This window comes from Brugia malayi (genome assembly GCF_000002995.4).
Source record: "Brugia malayi strain FR3 genome assembly, contig: Bm_v4_Chr3_scaffold_001, whole genome shotgun sequence".
In the NCBI taxonomy this organism is placed as follows: domain Eukaryota; kingdom Metazoa; phylum Nematoda; class Chromadorea; order Rhabditida; family Onchocercidae; genus Brugia; species Brugia malayi.
The window spans coordinates 3,750,126-3,770,953 of record NW_025062477.1 but is presented as its reverse complement, the minus strand read 5'-3'; the positions used below and the strand labels follow the sequence as shown (position 1 = coordinate 3,770,953).

The window sequence follows — 20,828 nt, the reverse complement described above, 5'->3', positions numbered from 1 at the left end:
TACTTAGCAAAATAAATTCAATAAAAAATTACATTTTCAATTCTTTTCTCGAGAAAAAAAAAAAGAGCGAAAAGAAAAGAAAATCTTTTATTGTTATGCTGTAATTATGATAAAAATAAATGAAAATATAATAAAAAATAAAAAATAAAAAACGAAAAAAGTATAAAGAAGATAGCAGCAATAGAATTTGATGATAAATTAATGAATGGACGTAGGCAAAAGTATCATCCAATTGATGATAGTTGATGATAAATTAAACTGAACTAAACTGATTGTGTTCACTGATCATATGAAAGAAAAGAAAAGGAAAGGAAGGAAGTACTACGAGTAGTATGATGATCAAAAGGAGACAAATACACTAATTTAACTAATTTATTATTCATTCAAGAAGAAAAGAAAAGGGAAAAAGTTTATCAGAAGTGAATAAATGTATCAGATAAGTTACAGTTATAGTAAGTTTAATTAATATTAGAATTTTATTCAATGATAAATTATAAAGTATTATAATTGATGATAGCAAATAAAATAGTAATTAATAATACTTATTATTGGAATTTTATTCAATGATAAATTATAAAGTATTACAATTGATGATAGTAAATAAAATAGTAATTAATAATACTTATTATTGGAATTTTATTCAATGATAAATTATAAAGTATTACAATTGATGATAGCAAATAAAATAGTAATTAATAATACTTATTATTGGAATTTTATTCAATGATAAATTATAAAGTATTACAATTGATGATAGCAAATAAAATAGTAATTAATAATACTTATTACTAATAATAATAAACAATTTGTAAGTGATATGAAAGGGAACAAAAGAGGAATGATAGTGATAATTTGTTGATTAAATATTTTTCCCTTCAGGGTAATTTATTGCCAGCAATTGAGAAGAGACAATAAAATATATCAAAACTATTGCTGTATTGTTAATCATGATATTCATTGAACTTGAATAGTTAAATTTACTCTCTTCTTCATACATCCGCATGTTAGCGCTTTATACGCTGTGTTCATGCGCAATTGTCCGTCTTCTTCTTCAGATAAATTTTTGAATAGAATAAAAATAAAATTTCATAGTAATATAAATTATGATAATGATGATGAAGCAGTAAGTTTGAAATTTTAATTTTTTTAAAAGATCAACAAAAACAAATTTTTTCATATATATTCTCTTATTCATTTTTATATTTTCATCTAAAAAAAAAAGAAGAAAGAAAATGAAATCTGTCAATTTTCTCTCCTGAAAATGAAAACTTCAATTTTATGCATCTTCAAAAATAAATGTAAACATTTTAACCTGAAATTTATTTTTTTAATTTACATGATATAACTACCTTTTTTTCCAATTTTCTTAGAAAAAAAAAAACAAGAAATTTATAGTTTGCATAGAAAATAAGAATTAAAAAAAAAAACTGCTTTTCATCTTGTTGTATTCTTCAATTCGAAATGAATATTAGTTTTTGAATTTTCTTTTTTTTTTTTTTTTTAGGTACTTACACAAGGTGACACGGTGCCGTGTCACATCATCTAACATCAAATGAGATTACCTGTTTCGAGATTCGAGATAACATATGTCTTTTATTAATTTTTGAAGAGAGAAAATGCAACAAAAACATAACTTTTGAATAATTTTAAATTCTACAAAAATGAAAATACAGTCTTTTTTTAATTTATCGATGTCGCATGATTAATAAATAAATGTCTTTCAAAGCAAATATTTACAAACAAAGACGATTAACAAGGAAAATTTAAAAAATAAAACGATACAGCGTCCAAAGATTAATGGTTCCATACAATTTTAATGTAAGATCACACTCTCTTCGTTCACCGCCTTTCAAATATTCAAATATTCTCAAAATTTTATTTTTAACTGAAAAAAACTAGGACTAATTTTTTTTTTTTTTTTTGTTCTAATGCAGAACGTTTAACAAATGAAACTGTTAATGTCAAAATTTCAACTTGTTTTGAAATTATTTACTTATTCCCTTTCAAATAAACTTAATTAATTTGAAATTCATCAAATCTTGTGTATTTGAAAATGAATATTTGAAACTCTTTGGAAATATTTTAATTTTCATGAAAACAGCAATGGAAAAATTTTTATTGAAAATTTCATCCCAAAGAATTTTTGAAAGATTTAAAAATTTTTTTGTTTACTAAAAGTTTTATTTCCTCTGCACCATTATCTTCCAATACTGATTTGCATAGATCATTTAATTTTTTTTTTTTTTTTTTTTTACTTTAAAATACTTTGGAAAATAATATTGATCGGATGAGAGGAATGTTTTGTCGGTCTGTTCTACTTTTCCATTCAATAAACTTTTTTGTTATCAGTGGCTGAACAATATTTATCAAATTATTATAATTATTATCAGTTCAGATTTGCTCATTTACTGATAGTAATAATTTTATTTTGTTATGTCACTTTTAATTTTTAAACTGATAAATTTCAAAATTAGATATTGAATATGAAAGTTATTATTTGATTTCACACACAGTTTTGTATTCCAGAGCAGTTAATCATTATTTAAATTATGTCAATTTAGTTTACATTTTTGTTAAACATGTATTTGATGTATAGGTCTCGTAGTAAATTAATTTAGCAGATTTAATCGTATGATTTTAATCTCAAATTTTTATCGGCAATTTCATTCAACTCTTCCAAATAGAAAAACGATCCTATAATAAATATACTTTCAGAATTGCCATGCTCAAATGAATCGGTCATTCATTAAAGGATGCAAAGATAATTTAAAAAAAAAAAAAAACCTTTAAACTAAAGTTTAATTTACGAACTTTAGTTGCAATTTATAAAAATTTAACATTTATAAATTATATAACAATATTTTGTAAATAATAAAAAAAAAAGTTACAAATTTATAAGCATTTAATTTACTACTTTTCATTACTGATAAAATGACTCATTACTGATGGTATCAATAAAATTTTAAAAAAATTCCTAAAATAAAAAAAAATCAAAAAAAAAAAAAAAAAATGAATAAAAAAACAAATTTTCTGCCTGTAAATGGTATTGATAATTTTTTGTTTTGTTTTCTTTGTTTGTTTGTTTTTTTGTTTATTTTTTTGCCAGAAGCTATATTTTTCTAAAATTTAAAAAAAATTATTACTAAAATTGAATATGATTACATAAGTTTGATATGAAATTAAAATGTACTGAAAAAACTTCACAAAATAATGAATGATTATCATTTATTTGTTAAAAGAATAATAGTAAATGATAAGAATCAGATAACTTTTCCGGCAAAAAAAAAAGAAACCTTTTTTGATCACAAAAGTATATTGCTTCTGCTACGGTTAATATTTTTAACCGGTTTTTCTTCTCTTCTTTTTAATCACTCATTTGAAAGTAAATTCATTTTCCGTTCTTCTTCTACACTCAATCATTTTCTCTAAATATTTTTAATTCGTGGAAAGATATCAATACTTTATCTCCTATTTACTATTATCATTCTTATCATACTTTAAACTATTATCAGCAGCATTAATTATCAGTATTAACTATGATACTACCATCAAATTATTATAGTGATAACATATTGATAATACGTTATTTAAAACAAACTTAACTATCAATTAAAAATGAATAAAACTAGAAATAATGTGATTCTATATTTTATTATTTTAACAATTGATTTAGTCTTTTTTTGAGAGAGAGAGAGAGAGAGAGAGAGAGAGAGAGAGAGAGAGATGAATTACATTAATTATAATGAAGCATGCATTCCTTTCTTACCTTTGTCTTCTTTCATTAACCTAATTTTCAACTTTTTTTCTCCACAGCTCTAATAATCGTTATCAATATCACTCTTATCAGTCATGTCACATATTATTCAATAATATCTTAATTTAGCAACAACAATAACAATAACAACAACAACAATAAGAAAAAAGAAAAGTTTAACAGGAAAAAGTATCAAATGAAATTAAAAATATTTTTCTTCAAGAAAAATGTCATACATTATAAGAAAAGAGGAAATTGCTGTATGGATTGATGGTAATAAGATGAATTAAAAAATTGTTAGGGTATTAAAATTTAATAGACAGGTCTCTCTCTCCCTCTCTCTCTCCCTTTCTCTCTCTCTAATGATATATCTTAGATTAATTTCTGATCCCAATCCTAAAAACTAGATATGAAAGATAAAGTGCGTAGTTGGATGGATGAACATACTGATGTGTCATCATTATAACTGAACTGCTGACCCATTACATTCTTCCCGAAAAATTTTTCGTTCCCGAAAAACTGACCTAATGTCATCCTGTCACAAATGTCATCCTTTTTCAGTTCTTTCTCTTCAGCAACAGCAAATAGAGCAATGCAATTATCATCATATCTTTTCTACAATATGGCAGTTCATTTTCTTTACTCTAACAATAACAACAACAACAACAACAAAAAACTGTTATCATCCTGACACAATTTCTGACATCTAACAGAATTACCCATTTCAAAAAAAATTTTTAATCATTTTAAAATGAGTTTCTCTTTCTTCTTCTTCTTCATCTTTCTCACTTTCATTCGTTTTCTAACTTTCTTCATAAATTTGAAAAAAAAAAAAAAAAATCATATTGTTCAAAAAAATCAAATTTTTACAATAATTATTTCATATTTTTTTTTGACAATTAAATGAAGATTTGAAAGAGAAAAAAAAAGAAAAAACATAACAAAAAATTTTTTGATTGTTCAATCAAAGAAATTAAATTGATTTGACCTGAGTGAAATTAGAATAATTATTTATATCACAACTAAGTTTGCTTTGTTTCATATATTTATATCATAATTAAGAATCTTTTAGATGGAATTCATCGCCAAAAAAAGAAAAAAAAAACAATTTGTTATATGTGAAAGTATAAAATTAGATTTGTTGTTTTAATTATTTCAACAGATTGTACAATGTGATAAACAATAGAAATATGATATGATGGATATTTCAAACTAATAAAATAATTTCAAATTGATAATAAAAATTATAATGTAATCATTTCGAAATACGATGGGACAAATGCGCCAAATTTCATTCATGTAAAAGGAAAACAGAAAGTATTATAATTTTAGGATTTTTTTTGTAAAATTAACAAATCATGAATTTGTTTCATATCTAAAAACAGATTGTTTTGTATAAAAATGGAATTTAAAAAAAAAAAAAAGTGACTAAAGTAGAGGAGAAATTAGAAAATGAGCGCTGTTGGGGGGCAAGGGTCGAAGAAATACCGATGTTGAACCCGAGGAGGACATATACTACTGCTCTTAGCACTTCAAGGTCAAACATTTTCAATGAATAAAATAATTAGAAAAAAAAGAGAAAAAAATGTCGCACAGTAAAATGAAATGATTATCAAACCGTTTTCATTGTTACCTCAATCTTAAAACATAATAATTCGAATTGAAATTTAAAATTAATTTTGAAACATTGATATTCCTAATATTAATATTTACATCTCATAAATACTTTATTTCAAGTATTCCAGATGAGATATGAAATTATTTCATGTTTGAATTATCTATTTCAGTTTTGGATATTCACTTATAATACGTGAATATGTTACTTTTATCCATTCACATTTAGCTTTTCAACAATGACTGATTTCAATTATTTTTGTTCAAAATGAACTGAGAATTTCATTTGAGTGTAAATTTCTAACAATTATTTACTTAATTTTATCAACATGACATTATATAATTAACTAAATTATAATTAACTAAAAGTGAGCACTATATGACAACAGAAACATTACAAGAAAAAAGAACATTAAGTATTCACGTATAGTAAGTAAATAAGGCACTTCTATAAACAAACCGGATAGCTTCTTGTAATTCTTGTTACTCATTTTCCGGAAAAAAAAACCAGAAACTGTAAAACAAATGTATGAATATTTAAATGAGTTATTTTAATATGAATGTTAATTTTCGTGGTAATGATACAGCATCACTGTACAAACAACGATCAATACATCCATTCATCAAAATATTCCCGAGAGTTATCAGGATTAACCTTATTCATAATAATACTGTAATGAAAGGGTAAACTTATTTTATTTTAGAACAGCTTCTCTCTAAAACTCGTTTTCTTAATAATCATCTCAAATAGACAGAGAGAGAGAGAGAGATAACCGGAAAACTTAAATTGGGGATATTTTGTTGCATGGAAACAATTGTCATGCAAAAACGACACTTATACTTTCACCGGTCAATTCTCGAGGGGCACCCAACTTGGTGCATATGTACCGAAAAAAAAAAAAAAAAAAGGAAAAAACGACACAATTTCCGTAACGAAAGACATTACGAACAACGATAGTTACACAAAACATAAAATTAAAATTAAAAAATAAAAATGAAACCATAAAACGATGTAAAAAAAAAAAAAAAAACGATGAAAACGTGCAAATATTATACAGGTTGACGTGAAAAGTAAATATCACAGTAGAAATGAATGACTAAACATCGGTAATTTCATCGTTACTGCTTACAAGCATCATTTTATCATTGCTCTCTTTTAACATTCTCTTTGGTGGCATTGGTGCATTTGGCCTTAGATCTGAATGTGGTGCTGAAATAAATGACACAAATTTATAACATTTAACAAAATTTATCTTTTTCTAATCATTGATAAAAAAAAAAATAAAATTATTGAATTAATATTATGATTAAATAAACAACAACAACAAAAAAAAAAAAAAAAAAAATTTACCAATAACAGAAGACGAGGGTTCAGGTTTCATATCAACGGAAACAAAAGAGTGTACACGAGATGGTGCATTACTGTGTATTGTTGTTGTTGTTGCTGGTGATGTTGATGATACTTCTGTCTGTGATGTAATTACGGTAGTAGAAGACTGCATTGATCGATTATCAGATGATTCTTCCATTTCATATACTGGATTTGAGAATGTTGTTGATGAAGCTACAGTATTAGCTTGTAATTGTACCATACCGTATTCCACTGGTGTTGCATCACTCTACAGTAAAAAAAAAGAACAATAAAAAATAAAAAAAAAATAGAAATGAAATGAAAAAAAAAAATTTTTTTAAATTTCTATTAAATGAATTGAAAAAAAAATTTCTAGTGAATAAAAATGAAAATTTAAACTTACTGGTTTAGGATCAAGTACCGGATTGCTAAATGAGATAACATTTCCATGAAATGAAACAGTTCCATCAGCAGCTTCATTCTTTTTGAATAGCAATAAACGTTTTCTATAAAGATTCGTTCCCACTAGAACCATTAGCGCAATACAGCAAGCTAGCAAAGAAATGAACAATAGCGCTGCTAATAAAGCATTCGAACCAAATCGACCAATTAACTGAAAATTTAAATTTATTGCATTTATTTTATTTTATATGAAAAAAATTTTTTTTCTTTTCTTCTACTCAAACAATCATACATTTTTGTTAAATTATTCGCAAAAATTAAACTAATCTTTAAACTATATATTATTAATGTGTTATTGTTAGAATGTATAGCAAAGAAATTCTTTCTTTCTTTTTTAATCATACAATTATGCAGTAATACCAACAATAGCATTTGACAATGGCATTTGATATAATCGTGGTTGACACTACATTACTCTACTATCATTTCCTATTCAAATAATATTATCAGTTAATCACGAGATAACCTCCATTCTTGAATCATAAAAACAAACACACCTGTCGAGATACAGTAGAACCTTTCTGACATTGTTCTCCCTCGAAATCACCACAATCACAATAACCATCCAACTGGCAGATACCACCGTTCTGACATTCACACTGCTTCGGAATTGGTAATTCATCAACTCTAGTACCGGAACATGAACCATCCTGGAAAGATAAACTTTACAGATGAGTTTCTTGAGATAATAAAAAAAAAAAAAAAAAAAAAAACAAGCTAATAAAGACATATGATTAAAATGTTCAAAATTAATATTTATATATTTTTGAGAAATATCTGATGAAATTTCATGATGAAACTTCAATAACTATTTCGAAAAAACATTTTCCGTTTTAACACCTTAAAACACTGATAGTAATTAACTAATTAATTACCTTCCCATCTAATCTCTTTCTTTTTTCGTATGTAAGATGCATAATAATTTCATCAAATATTACAATTTATTATTTACTAGCCATTATGTGTCATCAATAGCTTTAAAAAAAAAAAAAAAAAAATACGTCAATAGTACGTATCGTCAAACAATCTAAACAAATCGATGCTTTTCGTAACTAGCTACCGTAATAGAATTAAGAATACCTATTACACTGAACATATATTTAGTTTTCGAAGTTACGATAACATGTCACGTCTTTCACGTAAATCTCTTTTAAATTAAAAATGCTAGCTAACTTAAGTTATTAATCTTCATTCAAAATGAACCAAATTTAATTTCCCTTTCAATAATTTTATTATTATTATAATTTAACTTTCAATATTATTATATCAATATCCCGTTTGATTTTTTTTTACATTATTAATAATCTCTTTTAAAGGCTCTGCTTAACTTCTAATATTGATGTACAATTTCTGGATCACGTATTAATCTTTCTTTTCTTCATTAAATATATATTTCAAACTAACATCAAGTTGTGGTGATTCATCAGGACATAAGCATGTGTATGTATTTCGAGGTAATTCAGCACACAAATGACTACACGTAGCTTCTGCGCAAGTTGATACAGCACGTGACGTATCACGAGCAAAACGTTGATGTATACGAATACTATGTGCATTTGGTATATTAGAAGCTAATACGCTGATACGACCACGACCAAATTTATCCTAAAATTATATCCCACTTCTTTATAATTCATTTCATTATTTCATTTTAAGATATTAAGAAAGAATAATTATCACAGATACCTGAACAAATAAATCTTGGCTTTCTTTAGAAGCCCAATAGAGATTATTCTCGAATACATCTACTGCCCATGGCATTCGATTATCAATAATTACTGTTGTTCGCTTTGTGCCTATAATTTAATCATAAATTAACTTCAATGAGCAACACAAAAAGATCATTGATTTTTTTTCAATCAAATGAATGATATAAAAATTATTAACCATCTGGTAAGACTGATTCAACTTTGCGATATTTCGGATCTGCCCAGTATATACGATTGTCTTTACCTTCATCAACAGCCAATGAAGTTGGCGAATAAATGAGATCTTTTACAATAACCTGAAAAAAGATGATTTAAAATAATAGATGTAAATTAAAACAATATATTTTCAGCTAGAGATAAATATTTATCGTTAGTTTAAATTTATTTACACAAATTGCTTTCTAATATAGTTACAAATGTCAGAGTTATATTTCATTTTCTTTGAAAAATCAAATATTTATTTCAATTCATACATTACGATGTTTTCCATCCATATCGGCACATTCAATTTTTGCATCAAATCCGGCATCCGCAAAACATATTCTTCCGATCTGTGGCAATGTAATAATTGCAGTTGGAATATGAAGTCGTCCCTTAATTAAAGTTCGTAAATAACGACCATCCGATTTTGCCAAATAGATTGTACCACCACTGCCTTTATTTATTGTTTGCTCCGTTTCTCTTTTTTTCCTGACTATAAATCCTGCAGCTTCATCATCTGATATTGCTGCGAGATATACATTCCTGTAATACAGTATTTGATTATTTATATAATCGATTTCAAAAATTTTTAAATTTCTCTTAGTGTTTCTTTTAACACAAAACAATAATCTACTATGTGTAATAATTTTTGTTTTGGAAGAATTAATTTCATAAATTTGTATGATTCAAACTATCCACGCTAAGTGAAAAAAAAAAAAAAAAAAAAACGAAAAATTACCCTGTAAGATAATCAATGGAAAGTGCAGAGGGTGACGATTTCAAATCTTTAAAATCAATATTAAGTTCTTGACCAGCATGTGACTGATTACCTGAAAATATAAAACTATTTTAAAAAAATAGTAATATTTAGAAACACAAAAGATAAAGCGAAAAAAAAATCTTTCTTCATCTTATTATTAAAAATATTATACCTAAATGAATGGATGAATATTACTGAGAAACAGAAAATGATTATGTATCAAATATAACTTAAAAAAAAAAAAAAAAGGTACCTTTAGGTAGAGCTGATCGATAAACTTTGCGCTTTTCACTATCAATCCAGAACATTAGCTCTCTACGTGGATCAAAATCCACTGCAATAATATCATTCTGATCAAGCATACCTGCTGCATGACGATTTGTTTCACCTGCATGTGCAGGATTCAACTGCACTACTTCACCATCTGCAGCTATCATTATCAGTGGTGGATCACTCTGCAAATTTTAATAATATTTAAAATTTAGCTGATATGCTTTTTAATAATAATAATAATAAATAATATTTTACAAAAAATTCAAATTTTAATAAGAAATATTTTAAAACTAAAAAAAAATTTTTAACTTATCATTTAGTTAATATAATGAAAGATTAGCTTTTTCTTAAAGATAAAATATGATATAAACCTTAGCACGACAATCTTTGCCAGTCATTGCTCCTACAACCACATTATTTTCATAATCTTCAAGACAGCGACAAAGATATGATCCTTTGGTATTCATACAAATCTAAAAATAAATTTTTTTTTTTTCAGATGAAAAAACCAGTAGAACCATCCTATTGTGCATTCATTAATATATCAAATATAAATATCATTCAATAAAACTAAATTGTTGAATAAGTACTTAAATATTACCTGAGTACAGGTATTATTTCCCATACATTCATCAATATCAATACAGTCATATGGATCAACCGGATTCGGTTGAAAACCATCTCGGCAATGACAGTAATAACCATCTTTAACATCTGTACACAAATGTTTACAATTTCCATTTTCATTATTTGTTTCACATGTAATTCCTTTTCGTTTTGCTGTAATAATTTCTCATTAAAAAAGAAAAGAAAAAAAAAAAAAACATTTTGTAAAATAGCAAAATTTTAACAAATATTAGCAATTAAATGAGTATATTTCATTTAGAATGAAAAGTCTAAAAATTTTGAAAGAAGAATTAGAATAAAAATTAGCTTTATCTATGATGACACTAAATCATATCACAATTTGCTATTTGTTTATCTTATTTTAAAATTAAATTTTTAATTTTTACATACCACATCCAATTTCATCGCTAGCATCACCACAATCATCGTTATGATCACAAGCCAATGATGCATTAATACATTTACCATTGGTACATTTAAATTGATTTGTGGTACAATCACCATATTCAGAGAATGAGCTACACATGGATAAATGCTCATCTGAATGATCAAATTGTCCACAATCATTGACACCATTGCACAACTGTAATGGAAGCAAAAATAAACAAATAAATAAATAAGTAAACAAATATTTCATTATTAAAAAAAATATCATACATACGAAGATATCATTAATTGTAACCTGTAAAATATTAAGACAAAGTCTAGAATGAGCACAACGAAAACGAAGAGGTGGATCACAGAGAGCGCTTTTGCAGTGCTCATTTGTCTCATCTGAATTGTCACCACAGTCGTTATCACCATCACAAATAAATTTACGTGGAATGCATACTGAATTACCGCATTCAAATTCAAACGGACTACATTCACGACGATTTGGCTAGAAAATAATTCAAATTATATTACGATGATTTAGCTAAAAAAATAATGTCAATACCAAATGTAAATAATAAATGTTTAGAGAAATGATAATTTTTAATGTTTTATTTGAAATTACAAATACTACAAAAAGATTTTATTTGCATATAATATATTCTCAAATAATATTCTCACATAATTTTCGCAGTGACTTTCATCAGAAGCATTTGGACAGTCACGTCGACGATCACACCAACGATGTTCAGGTATACAGGTACCATCGTCACATTTCATAAATCCTTGATTACAGTCACGTAATTTGCACTGAGATTCATCTATACCATCACCACATTGTAAAGTACCATCACAAACCTGTAATTTATTCATTTTTTTTGATTATAAGTCGAAAAATGTTCAACTAAAAATTTCACTAACAGACAATTTGAAAAAAAAAAAAAACATCGAAAATTAGTTATTCTAACTTATCTCATCTTTTTCCTTTTAATCATGAGTTTGAGAAATAACGATACAATTATGTGAATTTATCATCTTACCTTATTTCCAGGAATGCAACGACCATCAGTGCATCGAAATTCAGATTCTGAACATGGTCTTGATGTACCACCACAAGAAGGATCTGTTTCATCGGAATCATCACCGCAATCATTTTCGCTATCACACATCCATCTTCTGCGAAGAACAAATTTATCTTATCATGATAAATGATAAAAGATTGATTTATTTGATTTATTAATTGATTTTTCAAAAATTCAATGCTTTTTAGTGCACAGAATAGAATTAATATAATACTAACTTTGGAATACATTTTCCAGATGTAGCACATCGGAATTCACCAATATCATCACAAGTTGGACAACGATCTCTTATTTCATCGGAATTATCACGACAGTCATCCTGTCCATTACAGAATGCCCAATTCGGTATGCATCTATAACGGTATGACAATTAAATTTTAATAAGCACAATTCTGATATCAATATCAAATTTCTATAGAGAATCCTAAATTCATTTCAAAATTTCTAATGAATTTTAGTTTAATCACTTTAAAGGACTAATTAAACAATTTCGAATATGAGAATGACTGGAAAAAAATGCTAATTAAAACTTTTTTTTTTTATGTCAATTTCTCTTTGGACAAGTTAAAGAGAGAGGGAACCTGTAGGAAGAAGAACATCGAGTCCATCCCTTGCGACATTCAATACTGCTACATTCTGAAGGCTCATCTGAACCATCACCACAATCATCATCGTTGTCACATTTCCACATTTTTGGTATACATTTATGATTTGAGCAACGAAATTCTTCCGCAGTACAATTGCGCTCCTTATTTCCTTGAAATGAGAAATTAAAATCAAACGCAAAAAAAAAAAAAACAAATCAATAAGCATTCATAATTGAAAAAATTACTAATTAATTGCATGAAAATTTATTAAATTAATCCATAAGTTTTATATTTATGATATGAAATGAATAAAATGAACAAACTGCATATAGCATCTGCTTCATCGGATCGATCACCACAATCATCATCACCATCACAAATGAATCTTTTTGGAATGCATTTTCCGGTTGCTGAACATTTGAACATCCATGGATCACATGGCTTATCACATTCTACCTAAAGATTAGAGAAAATTCAAAATTTGTGCTAGAAAACTGAAGATAGTTTTTGTTTATATTATATTATTTTATACATTTTCTTTAAAATTATTTTATTTTTCTAAAATATATTTTATTATTTCTTAAATATATTTTTTATATATAATTATATAATTTATTAATTTTTTTAATTGTATTATATTTTATACAATTACGAGTACATTTTTAATGTTTATTTTTTGAATAACAAACTATTACTGCGCTAACCCTGTGACATCTATGTTCTTTAAAAGGATAAAGTAATGAAAATGAAAAATGATTACCTCATCAGAACCATCACCACAGTCATCACTACCGTCGCAAAGTTGAAATGGTCGTGTACAGTTATGATTGTTGCACTGAAATTCGCCAACAGCACAAATTCTCGGTCCTAAAAAATAATAATGGATAATTTAAAGTTAATATAATTTATATACATTTTTTTTAAAAGTAAAAACTTTTAGTGGAAAGATGAATAAGACAATGAAAATTGTCTTCCATAACAGATATGAGAGGAAAATAAACCTACCGCAAATGTCTTTTCCGGGTTCATCACTACCATCACGACAATCCGGCTCTCCGTCACAATACCATAATTTTGGAATACATTTAGCATCATCACCACCACATGCAAACTGTCGATCAGTACAATGAGGTTCACAAGTTTTATTATCATTAAGCAGAACAAATTGATCAGGACAAGAACATGTAAAGCCAGGATCATGTGCAGATAGTAAACATAAATGAGAACATTCACCATTATTATCACCACATGGATTCTTATAATCCGGTTGACGAAATGGATGAACAACCTGAAATAAGGTAAATTATGATAAAATAAAAATTTAACTTAAGCCTGAAAAAAAAAAACAAATGATTAATTAGAAGAGAAAATTATTATAGTTTGAATAATCCAAATAAGAATTCAAAAATTAAACAAAATAACCCTAATATCATTTGGTAATTGTGTCGTTATCTTTAGCACTGTTTCATTCATACCAGTCCATTTATTCACTCTAATAATTTCTCGTAAATTCCAATCTGACCAAAATAAATAATCATCAAATACAGTCATCGATGAGATATGTGATGTACGTTTTGCTGGAATATGATGTCTAGCTCCACCATTCAAATTCATGAAGCCAACTTCATTTAAGTGCGCATCTGCCCAGAATAATCTATAAGAAATTGTTTTGAAAAAATGATAATCGAAATGAACAATAATTTAAAAAACTTAATTGCATTTAAAATGACTACAATTTTACTGGCTATATTTTATTACTTTATCTTATCCTAGCCATAAGATTGTCAATTATTGGCCAATATTCCATCATAAGATTGACCTTTCGGGCACTTTTTTTATACATACATAGGTAATATAGTATACTGCCGGAATATGATGTTCAGCTCCATCATTCAAATTCATTTAAAGATCAAGATCAGCTACTTACTTATCAGCAAAGAAATCAATAGCAAGTGCATTTGGCCAGCCAAGATCATTTTCAGCAAGTTTTTCAATTGGGTCAGATAATTGTGGAGAGCCATCCAGTGATACTCGACCAATGTATGCTTGCAAACTCCATTCCGTAAAATAGAGATAACCTTTTCCTGGATGTATTACTATTGCCTGAAATTAGATTATTTAATATAATCTTTACTTAACACACAGATAAGTGAAAATTTCAAATAATTTCAAAAAAAAAAAAAAGAAGTAAATAAACCTTTGGTTGAGCGATACGATCACGAATAAGTGTTCTACAATAACGACCATCCAATTCACAAACGCGCAATGAACGTTCCTGTCGGTTCAACATGTACAATTTGCGCCCAATCCAATCAATTGCAATACCTATAATAAAAATTAAGTTTATATTTCCGGTTTCAATAAGAGTAATTTTATATATATATAAAACTGCTGTATTTGACGAATGCAAAATGTTACACTTACGTGTAATAACACGTAAAAACTTATTCTTTTTATTCTATGATTTATAGAACATCACTTTTTTTATTTCAATGTGCAACAATTTCATACATTTAAAGATCAAATGAACAGTTCACTTTTCCTAATTTTGTTTGTTTACTTGTTTACATTATTTAGCAAATAATCATAATAAATAAAGCTAACCTTCAGTACCAAAGACATTATGTCTTAGAACGACCTCATAAGAATCAATTGGTTGATCTAGCTCTTCCATACTAACTCTGTAGAGTCTGAGTTTACCAGAATCCACAAGATACACCTAAAATATAGTAGTAATATTATTCTATAAATATTTTTTTTGTTTTTTATTTTAAAAAATTTAATCTCGAATTTTTATAAAAAAAATTATAAACAATTAATAAAATGACTCAATTAAAAATATTACCTATCAAAAATGAATTTTTGTATAATTTAATTTACATATTCCCATAAATTTTCCCAAAAAAAGATTAATAATTTAAATAGCTAAAGAAAGAATAATTTTAGATAGCTCTTACTTTTCTTTCTTTCATATCAATATCCATTGATATAACATTTTCAAATCCACGAGCTACTAACTCATAATTTTCTCCATCTAACGTAAGTTTCCGTATGTAATGTTTATTTGCAAACAATAACCATGGTTCAGGATCCTAAAAGAATTTTTTTATTTCAATAAAAATTTTATTTCAAATTAATAATCATTCTACTATTTTGCCTCCTTCTTTCTTTCTTTTTTTTTTTTGATTAAGAAAAGGAAAAATTTTTTAAAACACACCGTACTAATTCGTTTACATGTACGATCATCACTTGATATAGCATATCCATCAGTGCACCAACATTTGTAAGTACCAATTTTGTTTTCACATTTTTGACTGCATTGTCCAAGACCAGCTAAAAATTTGTTAAAATTAAATAAAAACAAATAGATGAAAAGAAAAGAAAGAGAATTTGATTATGATTTATAAATTATTTAACAAATGTTTAAAAAAATTATGATATATAAATTATTTAAGAAATATTTAACAAATGAAAATATGAAAATTTCTAGAACTAATTGCTAATTAATTATGTGACATGTTCAATATGTAATCATGTAATAAATAAAAGGAAGTTTGGCTTATTAAATAAGTAATTTCATTTAATTTTTTGTAAAATAAGTAATTTCACTTAATTTTTTTGCCAAAAATTTTCATCTATTATTATTGGAATGGAAAAACATACAAGATAGAATGATGAAATGAAGAAATGTTTGATATTTTTTAAAATTTATCAATAATAATTCTTTGATATTAAAATCAATATCAATAATAATTCTTAAATATTAGTTAAAATCTTAAAAAAAAAAAAAGAAACAACAGATTAATATTCACTTTCACATTCATCAATATCATGACATGATTTTTTGTCATCCTTGTCGAGAGCAAATCCTTCGAAACAATCACAACGATAATCAATTGGTAAATCAACACATTTTTGCTCACATAATGGCTTTTCCGCAGTGGTACATTCGTTAATAACTGTAAAAATTTCTCACATTATATATTTTTATTCAGTTTTTTTTTTTTTATTTTAATAATTTTTAAAAATTAAATTGCTTACAGCATTTTGATGATTCATCTGATCTATCCAAACAATCATAAATTCGATCGCAAACTTTCATTTCTGCTATACATTCACCGCTGCTACAGCGGAATTGTCCAATAGAACAACTATTTGCTATCAATGCTGAAGCACTCTTATCAGTACAATCCTGAAAATAGTTCTCATTTAATCATGAACCAAATTAATTGATCACTAATTGAGCTAACAAATTAAAATGACAAATAAATCAATGATTGTCACATTATTTCATTACCTTCTCATCACTACCATCATCGCAATCATCATTTCCATCACATTTCCAAGAATTAGGAATGCATTTGTTATTGCTGCATTGCCAGAATTCAGGTTGACATTGTGAGTAAGCTACAATTGAATATTTTAAAGTATTAAATAAAATATATATTAAAAAAAAATTTAATATGTGAAAATATAATAATAATTGAATTAAATATATAAAAGAAAATTTATATGTGAAAATAAAATAATAATAATAATTAAATAAAATATATAAAAGAAAATTTAATATGCGAAAATAAAATAATACTAATAATACTTACTACAATTAGGATGTTCATCAGAGCCATCAAGACAATCATTATCGCCATCACATTCCCATGAAGCATGAATGCAATGTTTGTTAGCACATCTAATACACATAAACAAACATATATTCCAAAAATTTAATAAAATATTAAATTGAAAAGGTAAAAAAAAGTTGGAAATATCTATTTTAAAATGAAATAAACCTGAATTCTCCTTTATTACATTGTTTCTTCTCCACTCCACACAATTCCTTACTTTCATCTTCTCCATTTGCACAGGTAACATCACCATCACAAAGCCATGCTTTTGGTATACATTCATATTTTGGTTGACTAAGATGAACATTTGATTTGCAATGAAATTCCTGTTCAGTACAGGTACGATTGCCTAAAATGAAATAACTAACATTGAGTATTATTTCCTTATCATTTATCATTTTTATTTATAATAATAATTCACATACCACAATTATGAATGATACTTTCATCACTTGCATCACCACAATCATCTTCACCATCACAAATGAATGCTCGACTGATACATTTTCCATTATCACACTAAAAAAATAAATCAAGAAAGAAATAATTTCAAATAAAATTTAATGATTTCTTGAAGTGAACCTGAATGGATCATTCACACCTGGAACAAATATTCTCCCAAGCAAATACGCTTTCCACTAGAATCTGTGCAATTTGTATGATTTTCATCCCAAGCACCTTCACCACAATCATTGTCACCATCACATTGCCATGTTTCCGGTATACATCGACCACTTGGACAACGAACACTGAAATTTGCATTATATTAAACTTCTTTTTTTTTCTTTTCGTTTTAAAATATGATAAAATTTCTTTTGAAAAATAATAGATATCATATCATATCATATCTTGCTAATAACAAATGCTTTATATTATAAAGTTAAAATTTAATGTTATTAAAAAAAAAAAAAGTTTTCATGTTACAGATTAATTGAAAAAATAAAAGTATTAAAGGTATAAAAAAGATTTTAGTAGATATTTTATCAGTAAGAGAAAATTTTATTAGATATCTTATCATCAAGAAAAACTCACTAATGCATAGCACATGGTTGATTCATGCAAAAAAGCTTATTTTCATCTGCTTTATCACCACAATCATTATAACCATCACAAAGATCTGCTGGTTGAATACAAATATTCGTATTTGGGCAACGTAATCGTACACCACGGCAATCAATGGGTAAATTTGGACATGTTTCCTTATTTTCATCTGATACTTTCTCATCGTGACAATCATTATGACCATCACATACCTAGGAAGTAAATATATGGGTACCAAAAATACATTCTATAAATGGAAGATAAAAATTTCATTTTTTTTATCACACATATTTCCAACAATATCTATTAGAAGAGAATAAAGCAAATTAAAAGTCATAAATTTTCTAAGTTTCATTTATTTTAAATAGCTAAATTTTAACACAAATTGTACTCAAATAAATTCTAGAATGCCTAAAATATTATCGAATATGTAAATGAAATTTGAAAATACTTTTATTTACTTTACCTTTGTGCTATTAATACAATGTCCATTAGAGCATTCAAAATGTCCAGAAGGACAAGTAGTTGAGGTAGTGATGCAATCTAGTTCATCTGAATTATCACCACAATCATCTAAATTATTGCAACGAAGTTCAGCTTCAATACAACGTCGATTGGAGCAGAGAAAATATGGCTCTGGGCATACTCGTGTATCTAAATATTTATTTTTAAAATAAATTTTGTTTAAAGAAAACAAACAAACAAAGAAACAAATAAATAAGTGAATAAACTGTCAGTAAAGAGTAAATATAAAAAGTAGGTAGATCTTCTTTTTTTCCTAAATTCAAATAGAAATATAACTCACTGCAATATGTTGGATGCTCATCTGAACCATCGGCGCAATCATGCTTACCATTACATGTTGCGCTAAGCGCTATACAGATACCATCACCGCATTGGAAGTTATACGGTGGTTGACATGTCTTAAAAATAAAATATTAAGTAAGTGATAGTACTGCAATAGATAGTAACTTTTATATATTATATATATATTTTTTTACTAGAGATTTCTTACCCAAACATAATTTTGTTTTTGTTTATTTCAAAAGTAAAAGTAAATGTAACAATTCTATCTTTACGATGCAATGACAAAATTCCCCAGAATTGCAGGTAATCTTGCCCAAACATAATTTTGTTTTTGTTTATTTCAAAAGTAAAAGTAAATGTAACAATTTTATCTTACGATGAAATGAGAAAAATTCCCTAGAACTGCAGGTAATTAAAACTAACTTGAACAGTTTCCCGTGGTACACATTGAGTAGCAATATCTTTTCCAGGTTCTGTGACAAGTTCAAATGAATCATTGCAAGCGCACTGTACCTTTGAAGCTATCGTTTCACCACTTGATGCAATTACATGACAAAGCTAAAATAGAAATATCAATTTTTATCTTTACATATTATCAAATTATCATTTTACTATCTGAATTATAACGCAAAATGGTGATAGTATTAGCAATGCTCGTCAAATATTAACGATTTCTCAAAATGATAATTTGATAATTTCGTTTAATTAACTCATTTGCAACAAAAATTTTTAATTATAATAAATACGATATACAAAAAATATAATATATACATATATTAAATACCTGTTCACAACCACCATTATCTTTTTTGCATAAACCTGATGTGTACGTACTGCAGAATTGATTACGAGTTCGTGTATCTGCTTCAGAAGCAATAACTCTTAATGTTGATGGAATTCGTCGATCTGATACTACATTTTGATAATCGATACCAGAGTTCTTAAAAAAAAAAAAAAAAAAAAAAAAAAAAAAAGATTAAAAAAAATTTTTTCTTAAACTAATGAATATGTATAAATAATTTGATAAGTAAAATGCTACCTTATTCATACGAAATATTCCATTTGCAAGTGGGTCACTCATATATAACCAATGACCCCATATATCGAGACTTTTAGCACGATATCCAATACCAACTGTACGTCGATTTCTACCATCATAATCTGATGATTCAATATTTAATCTGTAATATATTTCTGTAATTATCAATTTATTTATTTATTTACTTTTTTGTGTTTAGCAAACTTCACTCAATTAAATCAATTAACAATTGCACAAAATTTCATTTCTTTTTTTTTTTTTTTTGTTAATAATTAAATAGTAAACAAAGATAGTTTTAAACAATAGCAATTATTACTTGTTAATATCAGCCCAATAGAGTCGTTGCTCTCGAAAGTCAATAGCTAATGCTGCAGGTAAACTTATACCTTCCTTCAGAATTACACGTCGATCACCACCTGCCATATTAGCACGTTCGATACGTGGCTCATATATACCTATAATTAAATTTATGCATTTTTAAAATAAAAAATTTATAGCACTGTAAATATTCACTTCATTTTGTT

The 20,828-nt window shown here is 26.4% G+C and overlaps 1 protein-coding gene across 1 annotated transcript in view; it reads right to left on the bottom strand.

Moving 5' to 3' along the window:
- Positions 1–6,465: 6,465 nt before the first annotated feature.
- The window catches only part of Bma-lrp-1 (Low-density lipoprotein receptor-related protein, putative), a gene marked incomplete at both ends in the record, with an annotated part of 38,787 nt that continues 24,424 nt past the window's right edge, over positions 6,466–20,828 (bottom strand). The window contains 41 exons of the mRNA XM_043079890.1: positions 6,466–6,578; positions 6,720–6,987; positions 7,123–7,332; positions 7,679–7,831; positions 8,586–8,786; positions 8,868–8,977; positions 9,069–9,186; positions 9,364–9,634; positions 9,831–9,921; positions 10,105–10,306; positions 10,496–10,597; positions 10,726–10,904; positions 11,142–11,334; positions 11,434–11,631; positions 11,805–11,981; positions 12,164–12,299; positions 12,424–12,558; positions 12,787–12,961; positions 13,116–13,248; positions 13,553–13,659; positions 13,798–14,080; positions 14,215–14,446; positions 14,720–14,895; positions 14,990–15,117; positions 15,397–15,511; positions 15,750–15,884; positions 16,010–16,125; positions 16,605–16,751; positions 16,834–16,984; positions 17,090–17,199; positions 17,394–17,482; positions 17,583–17,766; positions 17,843–17,936; positions 18,019–18,166; positions 18,450–18,670; positions 18,925–19,112; positions 19,264–19,381; positions 19,689–19,823; positions 20,050–20,205; positions 20,305–20,446; positions 20,621–20,759. Coding sequence (XP_042935824.1) covers positions 6,466–6,578; positions 6,720–6,987; positions 7,123–7,332; positions 7,679–7,831; positions 8,586–8,786; positions 8,868–8,977; positions 9,069–9,186; positions 9,364–9,634; positions 9,831–9,921; positions 10,105–10,306; positions 10,496–10,597; positions 10,726–10,904; positions 11,142–11,334; positions 11,434–11,631; positions 11,805–11,981; positions 12,164–12,299; positions 12,424–12,558; positions 12,787–12,961; positions 13,116–13,248; positions 13,553–13,659; positions 13,798–14,080; positions 14,215–14,446; positions 14,720–14,895; positions 14,990–15,117; positions 15,397–15,511; positions 15,750–15,884; positions 16,010–16,125; positions 16,605–16,751; positions 16,834–16,984; positions 17,090–17,199; positions 17,394–17,482; positions 17,583–17,766; positions 17,843–17,936; positions 18,019–18,166; positions 18,450–18,670; positions 18,925–19,112; positions 19,264–19,381; positions 19,689–19,823; positions 20,050–20,205; positions 20,305–20,446; positions 20,621–20,759 — 6,479 coding nt within the window. The remainder of the gene's footprint in view (positions 6,579–6,719; positions 6,988–7,122; positions 7,333–7,678; positions 7,832–8,585; positions 8,787–8,867; positions 8,978–9,068; positions 9,187–9,363; positions 9,635–9,830; positions 9,922–10,104; positions 10,307–10,495; positions 10,598–10,725; positions 10,905–11,141; positions 11,335–11,433; positions 11,632–11,804; positions 11,982–12,163; positions 12,300–12,423; positions 12,559–12,786; positions 12,962–13,115; positions 13,249–13,552; positions 13,660–13,797; positions 14,081–14,214; positions 14,447–14,719; positions 14,896–14,989; positions 15,118–15,396; positions 15,512–15,749; positions 15,885–16,009; positions 16,126–16,604; positions 16,752–16,833; positions 16,985–17,089; positions 17,200–17,393; positions 17,483–17,582; positions 17,767–17,842; positions 17,937–18,018; positions 18,167–18,449; positions 18,671–18,924; positions 19,113–19,263; positions 19,382–19,688; positions 19,824–20,049; positions 20,206–20,304; positions 20,447–20,620; positions 20,760–20,828) is intronic.